General features: G+C 35.1%; 2 protein-coding genes across 3 annotated transcripts in view; one reads left to right on the top strand and one right to left on the bottom strand.

Annotated features, from left to right (window-relative positions):
* st6gal2b (ST6 beta-galactosamide alpha-2,6-sialyltranferase 2b) overlaps window positions 1-707 on the bottom strand; it is a 40,281-nt gene extending 39,574 nt beyond the window's left edge. The window contains exon 1 of one of the 2 annotated variants that reach the window (XM_079627388.1): window positions 255-707. The gene's annotated coding sequence lies outside the window, so the exon portion shown is untranslated. The remainder of the gene's footprint in view (window positions 1-254) is intronic. The other variant, XM_079627387.1, reaches the window with a different exon arrangement.
* A 5,501-nt stretch (window positions 708-6,208) lies between these two features.
* LOC307007195 (uncharacterized protein) lies at window positions 6,209-10,947 on the top strand. Its single transcript, XM_079628953.1, has 6 exons — window positions 6,209-6,249; window positions 6,809-7,018; window positions 8,011-8,176; window positions 8,253-9,300; window positions 9,613-9,678; window positions 10,734-10,947. The coding sequence occupies exons 2-4, from the start codon at window positions 6,815-6,817 to the stop codon at window positions 8,909-8,911; spliced, it is 1,029 nt and encodes a 342-aa protein (XP_079485079.1). The 5' UTR covers window positions 6,209-6,249; window positions 6,809-6,814; the 3' UTR covers window positions 8,912-9,300; window positions 9,613-9,678; window positions 10,734-10,947.
* The last annotated feature ends 441 nt before the right edge of the window (window positions 10,948-11,388 follow it).

Raw genomic sequence — 11,388 nt, 5'->3', positions numbered from 1 at the left:
ACTGCATAAATCATGTTAGATTATATAATTAAATAACAGTCATTACAATGTGAAAGTATGCAACTCCACAAATAGCCTACTGAACAATTACACATTCAGATTACTTTTTTTTTCGTTTAAAAAGCCTAATTACACAAAATAACGTAATTAGGATCATCTTACAAAAATCTACCAAAGTTCTGAATACATTATATAGGCATACATAAATTATACAGCCACAAGTCTGTGGAAAGGAAGGAGTAGTGTGCACTTACGGCAGCTGTAGACAGATTGAGTCGCGCGGCTGCATTCCCCTCGTGGCTCGCGCCGCTTGTTTAACAAAACTAAACAGTAATAAATGTCCACGAGTGAACAATTACTACACTAAAATTTTAATCCATTGAGCCGCTTCCACGCCAGAAAACTGTACCACAGCATTTATCTCTGTCATTACTTTCATCTTTGCCAGTTCGCTACGCAACCAGCTTGTTATTGTCTCAAGTCACGCTCCACATGAGCTCGCAAAACTCTGGGACCAGATCTAATGAGTAGGCTACAGACAACGAAAGAAAGACGACTACGGAATCAGCCCGCCCTCAGTGTGTTTTCCCACGCCATTTCTTTTGCACAAAATGCCTAATATCCAGTGCCAAAGCGCGTGATGTCTTTCCCTGAGCACAAGCAGTGTCCGGTTGGATGCTTACTATTGTTCAATGCATTTCGGTTACATCATCGGGGACGTGCGCTTCTTTATGCATTCAAAAATTTAAAATTACGTTAGCTTTGCAAATATTATATATAAAATGTATTGCACACTGTTTCGTTTAGTGGTTTATATTAATTTGTTTGTTTGTTTGTTTGTCTGTTTGTTTGTCTGTCTGTTTGAAGGTGAGGTCAGGTAAAACGGTAATTTCCTAATCCCACAGGGATCAAACTTTGTATGACACAATTCAATTTAGTTACTTATCACAATATAAATTATTATTATTATTATTATTATTATTGTACCATGTACACACATCTGCTTATAAACTATATTTTTTCACAATTTTTTATTGTGTATTGGTTTAGGGTTCTTCTAACTCTAACCCTGACAGCTGTTAATACACAATGCATGTCTCAAATTATTAACATAATTAATTATATGGACAGCCAGAATCATGCTTTATGGATCACATGAAGGCAAAGTAAATGTCTAGACTTCAATGGAGGGAAAATGTTACTTAATTTATAACAGTTCTGGGGGAAAAAATCCAAACAATTATCAATTTAATTTCAGAAACAAATAGGGAGAAAATATGTTTTAATTATAAAATTATAATTGTGAAAATGTGACTATTAGGAAGTATTAATAAGGTAATTTGAAATGCAGAAATAAGTTGACATTTCCAAAGTAAACTGATAAAGTAAACTGTTCAAACACAATCATTTTGAATGGACATCAGATCTTTTTCAAGTCCACCCATAAATTCTTAATTGGAATGGGATCTGGGGAATCACAAAAATATTTTTAAGGAAGAGGTTAATTAAGTAAGTTCTTTAAAAAAAATTGTCGGAGTGTTCCTAATGCAATTCTTGATTTTTTTTTTAAGCTCTCAAGTATTGACACAATTTGTATTGCTTTTCAGATAATGACAGGTCTTTGAAGACTTGTTGACTTAAAACACCCCAAAGCCCGTATTTGTGCACTGCCTAGAGATTATATGTCATAATAACTATGCACACTATTATCGCTGTGACTGGCTTGATCAGAGTTCACCACCCAGTGTTGTGTTTTTAATGTGCCATGTCAAGTTCAAATAGTTAGAGTCTGCTCTCAGTCACCTTAGAACATGAACACTTTTTCTATTCCTGTGTAGGTTCAGTGTTTTGGGTCATTATTGTGCTGGAAAGCAAAGGGCATTCAAGGTCTGCAGAGAAAACACACTCACCAGAGGTTGCAGATAGTGGTGTATTTGTAATACAATCAACTAAAACCACTTGACTACACACACAAAGATCTCCATTTGAATATGAATGTGACTTATAGTATAAAGCCAAATAACAGCCCCGGGGATAGAACCACCAACCTTCCAGACCGGTTTATAGACAACCTACATGAATCACTGAGCCACTGTTATGTCAGTTACATTGACTTTAGTTGTACAGTATTGTTATAGTTATATACAGTTATATACAGTTACATTGACATAACTGACAAATCTTTGTTAGCTCTGATACATGTGGACATATAGTGTAAGGTTGGAAATAATCCAAGATTATTTCAACGCAACAAAGACACTTGCTTTTCTCTCAGACATTTCCAGTACAGTGCTAAGACTGATGTGGGCCTATTAGGCCAAAGCTTTTGGACAATGGGGGAAATGGTGATGGTCTGATTGGTCAGTTTGAATATCTCACACCTAGGTGTTAGTCACATGGCCGGAGGAGATGACAAAACTTGATTGCAAATGTTCTTCTGGTCTCTTTGCTTTGGATGCTGAACTGAGACAGAGGCTCTGCCTTTGTCTCTCTCTCTCTCTCTCTCTCTCTCTCTCTCTCTCTCTCTCTCTCTCTCTCTCTCTCTCTCTCTCTCTCTCTCTCTCTGGTAACATTTTACATTTATGCTGGGTACAAATGGTTTAAATTATCATTACATCATGTTGTAACTATTTGTAACTATCTTAAGTGTAAACATAACCTTATTGCACATTGAACCTTTTTTAATTCATGGAGTCAGATTAAAACGAGATAATTGCATATGAGAACATGTGTCTTATTTAACCAAAATTCCTTTGAGACGCTGGAAAGACTTGAACACGCGCGTCCTTTACCGGCTATTTGGAAACCGGAAGTTGGGCCGAATACAATAGTATTTTACAATAGTATGTCTCATAACACTGTGGGAAACACTGGTTGAATCCATATGTCTTCTGAAGCGATCTAATTGGTTTTACAAAGAGGAGTCACCTGCCCCTTTCATCCCCCAATCATTGCACAATTTAATCACAAATCCATATTCATGACCTCTACATCAAATCAACCATGACTACTTTTTCTATGCTAGAAAGTTTTTGTTTTTTTATTCAGACAAACTATTTTTTTTGTGTGTAAATAAACTGTTATTATTAAAAAAAATCAACCTGACAAGGTATGTCATAGCCATTTATTTATTTAATGGGTTAGATCAAGTTGACATGGATACTTGAAGTAATACAGTAATTGCATCCAGGATACCACTTGTGAATTTGAACTAGTAATACTGTAATAAAAACATCAGACAAAAGAAAGAAATGCAGAGCAGAATGGACTAAATCCGAACACAGGTCTATCATGACAACTCTCGAAACAGCAGGATATATGACAATGTAGTGTATTGGTCTTGGTTGAATAGATCTGCAACGTTGCTGCAGCAGAGACTTACTACTGCTGCATAGCATACTGTGTGAAATTAACTGTAGCAGTACTATCAGATATATACAGGTGGAGCTGGGGAAGTTGGAGGGTTTCAGAGGAACTTGAATGAATGAATGAATGAATGAATGAAGGAATGAATGAATGAATGAATGAATGAATGAATGAATGAACGAACGAACGAACGAACGAACGAACGAACGAACGAACGAACGAACGAACGAACGAATGAATGAATGAATGAATGAATGAATGAATGAATGAACGAATGAACAAACAAACTTTGAAAGCATGTTTGCTAACTGTATACAGCAAACACTGACTGACTATTTAAATGTTGAGAAGCAAGCTTATTGGCTGCAGATGCAACAGGAACCAATCAGTTTGTGCCGTGTAGTTAACACTCTTGGGCGAAAAATAGAGAAAAGGCATAAGCCACAAATGGCATAATATTTAGTCATCTTTTAACCCTTAAATGCATGAATGTTTCGCCAATGATTATTACATATTCGGGTCTTTAGCGACCCGGATCTATATCTAACACAGAGATGGATCCCTACCTGTCGCAATAATATAAAACTCTCCTAATATTAGAGTAACAATTACAGAAGAATAAAATAAAGCATATTTTGTTACCTTTTGCAGCTTGGAAGCAGGGACGTGCAGAGAGTTCCTCAGGGGCAGGGGCTCAAATATAAAAAGGGGCATATATATATATATATATATATATATATATATATATATATATATGTGTGTGTATATATGTATGTGTGTGTGTGTGTGTGTGCTTTGCATCACAGAAATAAATTATATTTTTTAAAGTATATTAAAATAGAAAACCATTATTTTAAATTGTAGTTTTTTTTCTGTATTTTTGATCAAATAAATGCAGGCTTAAAGCGCATAAGGGACTTCTTTAAAAAAAAATAGTAATGTGTGTGTGCAAAAATAAAGTCACCATTTCGCGTGTTGTTGTCAGGCAGCCTACACTTCACATAATAGGCCTGCAGTAGGCCTGGGCTTCATTTAACAAACTATAGTTTCATAATGGTAAACGGTGTATCAACATAGACTAAATACAAGTGACTTGAATACTATACCATTAATGCTACTTTTGGTGCTGGTTTGTTGTCAATTAACATCCATTAGGTCAACGACGGAGATTCAGATCACTTCAATGTAAATGTGTCTGTCCGTGTAATTTTCAAATGATTTATTTATAAATGACCATCCAATGATAACTTCTTGTGCCAGATGACGATTGGTCGGTGTATTATGCATGACAAACAGGCTTCATCGAATTAAGTAATATTTTAAAATATGTGTTATGTGGATTTTTAATTGAATCGACACGCAACCTTTTATTATAAAAAATAATAATAATAATTTTTAAAAAAAGAAGCTTTTTTTTTTTTCTGCCGTCGAGCCATACTCACTGAAAGACGCTCGAGAGCATCGGTTCCCAAGCAGACTGTGTGGGATACCTACGTGTACACTAGTACATTTTCATTTTAAAACGCATAACTTTTGCTACGGTTATGCCTGCCGCCCACACACTACTCCGGAGTTTTAGACCCTCGAAAATGGAGTCCGTCAGTCAAGACCGAAGCAAGACACACGCACAACTTGACGCAAGTGACGTAACCCATAGCAACGCGTTATAGCAACGACACCTCAGACTGACAGAAACGTACAAATAAACGTGAATTTAGGCTACTTTAGTCTTGTACACATTGTCATGTAAATTATAAGCAAATGCATTTTGTTTTATTGACCACAATATTATCAATGATATTTTTTTGAGAAGGGCACTTTTGATTAATTTTGAAAAAGGGCAGGGGCTCGAGCACCCAAAGCCCCCCCCTCTGCACGTGCCTGCTTGGAAGGCTTCAGTATGAGATGTTTTTATATCATCGCAACCCATTCTCACTCCCAGGGCGTCAAAAACTGAAGCATGGTCAAGTGCCTTCCGCGTCACCTAGAAGACGTCGAAGGTGCCCCTAAGCGTCACTATATTGACGAACAAGGAATTCCATTGATTTCAACGGTTTGCCTTATGCGTCAGATTAAGACGCAAAAGGTAAATTAACCTAGTATAATAGACCCTACGTCATCGCAATTTTCTAAAGCTCTGGTAAGAAATAAATAGGCCTATTAAATTTATATATTTTTTATAGCTAAGTTTCTATAGCTACATAAATGTATTTAATGTCTATAAATCCCCTTTTTAACATTATCTGTAAAGACTTTTATCTGGGCTTGGCTACCTCCAGCAACTGGAAAGCTTTAAAAATCCATAACACATGTGTGTATATATATATATATATATGCGTTTTTATAATTCATAACTAAATTATTGTGTAGGCCTACTGTGTATACTTCTGGCCTGTTTCTTATTGTAAAAACAAAACAAAAAAAAACACATTTATATTTATAGATTTGATATCTTTAGGCTATGTTTACATTTGATGCCAGGGACATTAATATATTAATTATCAGCTCGCTATTAATGTTATCTGTAGAATCTGCGATATTACGTGCTTTTACTTTTGTGGTTCTTATGTTGGCCAATCGAAACATAACAAACTCTTACACATAATCAACCGGGTATTGAACTTGTAAAAAAAAAGTAAACTTTTAATTGGTGGTTTATAATGAATAAATGTAAAATATTGTAATATATATATATATATATATATATATATATATATATATATATATATATATATATATATATATATATATATATATATATATATATATTGTAATATATAATAAAAGCAATGCCACCAATAAAGTTTTTTTTTTTTTTTTTTTTTTTTCATTCTCGCGATAAATCCTGCCGCGCTTTCCAATGCTATACCTCGTCTTTGCACGGTAGGTAATGTTGCTATGTATAATGTGCTAATGGTACCAATAGGCCTACGTCCATTTCAAGTGTTAGCATGTTAGCTAATACTTTATAATTTGGGGTTTATCAAATACTTTATGACCTGGGATTTGTGTTAGACTGCCATAATAGACTAATTAAATAATGGATGGTTTACTTTTTATTATTTACATAGAATATCGACTTGGTCTATGTCCATGCACAGACATATAATTTCTACAAGTGTGTGTACATTTGTTATACATAATATGTGCTTATATGTTATTTGCATTAATACACATACTGTAATGATAAGTCCAAATATAACTTGTTTGAATTCATTTTCATTAAAAGTATTTCTTTCACATAATCTACATTCAGTCATGCATTCAAAAAAATATTATCTAATTATTATCAAATTTTCTGTCCACACCACTACACCTTCTACTATACAGTATACTGTAGCTTCCAAACAGAAAACATCAGTCATCAGGTAGAAAACTCCAATTGTGGCAGTTGCCTGCACTTGCTTTGTTTGCATTGTATTTGTGCTTTGTTTTCTTTTAGAGCAAAATGACAAAACCAAAACAGAAACCATGTACCCACTGCCAGGCACTCAACAATGCCAGCTGCAAAACATGTAAAACATGTTTTGCTAGTTTAACCATCAGACAGAGAGTTAAAATCAAGCAAAAGAATATCGAGGAGAGTGCATGGAAGTCCAGCACAAAAAAACACAGAAATGCTGCTCGTGTGGTGGATTCTGCCCGCATTGCTGTAAGTCTTGTTCTGCAAATGTAGTATAAGTATAAATTATATTCTGTTCATAGTAGCCTATACTACATAATATTCAACATAATATAAGCATACGTATATATAACTGTGAATAATTAAATAGTCAAAATCTGTTATTTAAAAAAGAAATGTTATATATATATATATATATATATATATATATATATATATATATATATATATATATATATATATATATATATATATATATATATATATAATTATAATAATAATTTGTTACATTTCCGCTTTTCTGGGTACTCAAAGCGCACTATTACACTATATATATATATATATATTAGTCTTGTAGCAACTCATAATGGTAATACAATTTTCATACTGTAATAATTTTCTCAAAACGTAAAAAAAATACTGAGCTCATGATGTAATAACAATTTTTACATTTTGAGAAATGTATTACATTAGAAACTTACCAAAACATATCATATTTTCATTACTGTAATAGCTTTTAAAATGGAATACCAATGTTTTTTGTGAAATTAATATATATGTAATATTAATTGCATAAATATTTTATATATTTGCAGGTAGTTTAAGACTGGATTTTGATATTATTATTTTTTTCAATGTATTGTAATTTAAAAGCTATTACAGTAATGAAAATGTTTTGTTTTATATGTTATGTTTTGACATGATATGTTTTGGTAAGTTTCTAATGTAATACATTTCTCAAAATGTAAAAATTGTTATTACATTATGAGCTCAAGATTTGATTACATTTTGAGAAAATTATTACATCATTAACATTTTATTTCAATAATAATGTAATACTTATTTCATTATGTGCAGTTATTACATTATGAGTTGCTACATTTCTCAATTAAACATTTAGACATCTTTATTTTTTATTTTGATAATCCAGTTGATTTGCAACAGAATTGTCTGGTAAGTCCCTGCTTACCATTATGAATACATCGATACTTATCTGTGCTGTCTGTGCATTTGTTTTACAGGTTAAGAAATTGGAGGTTCTTGGCTATAAGCCAATTCTCTTCATTTCTAAAGAGAAAAGAAATGGGTTTGTGGCTGAAGTCATCACTTCAATGGGTCCATTTGCAGTTGGACCACTTCAAACCATATTTGAAAGGATGACTAGCCTTTATGAAATTTGTGTTAAAAGTAAGTATTTCGTATGAACTACACATGCAATATTCAAAGAAATATTTTTTAATTTTCTTTCAAAAATTTCTCATAGATTACCTGAGGATTCAAAACCACACCAGTACTGCTGAAACTGTCTGCCAGCACCCGACTTCCTCCCTTCCTCCTCCTCCATCTTCTTCCTCCAGCCTTCCTTCTTCTTCCTCCTCTTTTGACACCCTTCCTCCTCCTCCATCTTCTTCCTCCAGCCTTCCTCCTTCTTCCTCCTCTTTTGACACCCTTCCTCCTCCTCCATCTTCTTCCTCCAGCCTTCCTCCTTCTTCCTCCTCTTTTGACACCCTTCCTCCTCCTCCATCTTCTTCCTCCTCTTTTGACACCCTTCCTCCTCCTCCATCTTCTTCCTCCTCTTTTGACACCCTTCCTCCTCCTCCATCTTCTTCCTCCTCTTTTGACACCCTTCCTCCTCCTCCATCTTCTTCCTCCAGCCTTCCTACTTCTTTTTCCTCCCTCTACACCCTTCCTCCATCTTCTTCCTCCAGCCTTCCTGCTTCTTCCTCTTCTTTCTACACCCTTCCTCCTCCATCTTCTTCCTCTAGCCTTCCTCCTTCTTCCTCCTCTTTTGACACCCTTCCTCCTCCTCCATCTTCTTCCTCCTCTTTTGACACCCTTCCTCCTCCTCCATCTTCTTCCTCCAGCCTTCCTCCTTCTTCCTCCTCTTTTGTACACCCTTCCTCCGACATCTTCTTCCTCTAGCCTTCCTCCTTCTTCCTCTTCTTTGTACACCCTTCCTCCTCCTCCTCCTCCATCTTCTTCCTCCAACCTTCCTCCTCCTTCCTCCTCTTTCTATACCCTTCTTCCTCCTCCATCTTTGTCTTTCAGCTTTCCTCCTTCTTCCTCGTCTTTTGATACCCTTCTTCCTTCTCCATCTTTGTCCTCCAACCTTCCTCCTCCCACTTCCTCTTACATCACCCTTCTTCCTCCTACCTCTTCTTTCCCCACTCCTCCTCCTACACCATTTCCCCTCACCCCTACATCCTCTTGCATCGCCCCTCCTCCTTTCTATAATTCACATCTTCCATCTACAAACCCTTCTTTCCACTCCCAGAACAGTCATGCTGCCCCATCTAAGGCCAAAGATGCAGGTGATTTTTTTTTTTTCACTTCAGGCAAAAACATGCACAACATGCAACAAGTTTTATTTAAGCTTGAAGAAAGTTATATTCCCAATTTTAGTGCCAATGCCAGCATTTTAATCCATATGTAGTTCTGACTTTATTTTGACTCAAATTTAAGTAAATGTTTTGTGTGTGTGTGTGTGTGTGTGTGTATGTGTGTGTGTGTGTGTGTGTGTGTGTGTGTGTGTGTGTGTGTGTGTGTGTGTGTGTGTGTGTGTGTGTGTGTGTGTGTGTGTGTGTGTGTGTGTGTGTGTGTGTGTGTGTGTGTGTGTTTTACAGACAATTCCTCCACAATAATTCCAAGGACAGGAGGCAAACAAAGAAAATGGATGTATAAACAAGCAGGTATTGTGTATTTGCATTTTTAATGAAAACTGACTAACTACAAAGTAGAAAACAAGTTTCTTATTTCAATATCATTTTTAAAAGGCTGTTTTTAAGTCGCAAATTTTTTTACATTCAATAACAAAAATTGTTAAATTCCATAACAAAAATTGTTACATTCCATAACTAATCATAGACAATAATGTCTATGAAGCTGAATATGTGTATGCAACTGATAAATTGCCTAAACTGGAATAATCCACTTCATTGTTCAAACTTACTTCTTGATTGTAATACAGTGGTTAAATGCGTACAGGCGACATACTATTCCTGTGTGCATGGTTGCTGTTTTAATTAAATGCTTTTAAATAATACCAAATGAGTTAAAAACTAATTTCAAGTATTCTATTAATGGAACTGTGGCGAGCAGGACGAGGTCGAGGGACGTGGGAGACCGGTCGAGAGCGTTGCGCATGTGTCGCTCATCAGTAATCACGCCACCGGTCTAGTACCGTCCTCTCACGTCCCTCGACCTCGTCCTGCTCGCCACAGGAATTCATATTTAAGCCTTTGTTTAAATTCTTGATCAAGACGAACATGCTATGGGGGCTTGATGATAATAATAAAGTTATTATTAAGAGAGCGGAATTATTATATATCATAATGACGGAAGAGAAAACAATTTCAATTTGCATGCTGTTTAACTGTCAGAATACAATCTGTTATGCTCTCCATACTGTAATGACCATACAAAATAAGCAGCTCCTAATGACAATGCACAGTGCCTTTACAGTTAAAATAAAATATTTGGCATTATGCAAATGTAAAATCATGCCATCCATGAATGTTTTCCATAATGTGCACTATTACCAAACCACACAACCAATTCAAAGCAAATTGTACTTCAGATGGTCTAATTTCAGTTCATTTTTAGGGTTTCAGGTGGCCCATTGCAAGGATTTATGCATTATATTTATTAAGAATTGCTTACCGAACTGTTACCGAACTGTTAATATGTCATGAGTGTAAACATTTCCTGATTATATATTATATCCTTTTATATTTTTCTGTTGTAGAATGCCAAGTACATCCCAGATTAAAAACATTTCCATATGACAAGATCATAAGGAATAGGATGTCAAAGGAAGTAAGATTGAACTCATTTTGTAAATTTTGTAAATATTTGTCGGAAATGTATTCCTTAGTAAAAGATTGAAACGTAAGATTTTTTTTTAAATAATGTACATTTATTTGAAATGAGAACGAATCTGTGGCCTAGTAAGGGTATGGTACAGGCACATTTATTTGTATATTTTTTTAGCATGATGTTTAATGTGTGTGTGTGTGTGTGTGTGTGTGTGTGTGTGTGTGTGTGTGTGTGTGTGTGTGTGTGTGTGTGTGTGTGTGTGTGTGTGTGTGTGTGTGTGTGTGTGTGATGCTTATGTTTCTTAAGAAAAAATACAATGTTATATACACAAGCGCAAATAAATGTTTAAAGACTTTCTTACATTTTGAACTTATCTCATTAATCAGTGCTTCGAATTTGGACATCTTTTGTGTCAGGACTGTCCAGTGCTGTTTCATCTCCTTACAAATTAGACCTCTCTCTTCCTGAAGGCGTCTCACTGCCATCACCTTGTCAAACATCTTCCTCTTGGTGAGAAATGGAGTCATTATAAAAATAGTCATTATATACAGTGCCTGCTCATAAAAACAATGACATAGACTTGT

This window comes from Phoxinus phoxinus, assembly GCF_949152265.1.
Source record: "Phoxinus phoxinus genome assembly, chromosome: 11".
Taxonomy (NCBI): Eukaryota; Metazoa; Chordata; class Actinopteri; order Cypriniformes; family Leuciscidae; genus Phoxinus; species Phoxinus phoxinus.
The sequence above is the reverse complement of the archived record's forward strand: the minus strand, read 5'-3'. Positions and strand labels throughout refer to the sequence as shown.

Excerpts from the sequence above, each read along its gene's own strand:
- LOC307007195 (XM_079628953.1), top strand. The coding sequence starts at position 6,815 with ATGACAAAACCAAAACAGAAACCATGTACCCACTGCCAGGCACTCAAC. Across the intron at positions 7,019-8,010 it reads TGGATTCTGCCCGCATTGCT|GTTAAGAAATTGGAGGTTCT; the intron begins GTAAGTCTTGTT and ends TTTGTTTTACAG. Across the intron at positions 8,177-8,252 it reads TTATGAAATTTGTGTTAAAA|ATTACCTGAGGATTCAAAAC; the intron begins GTAAGTATTTCG and ends AATTTCTCATAG.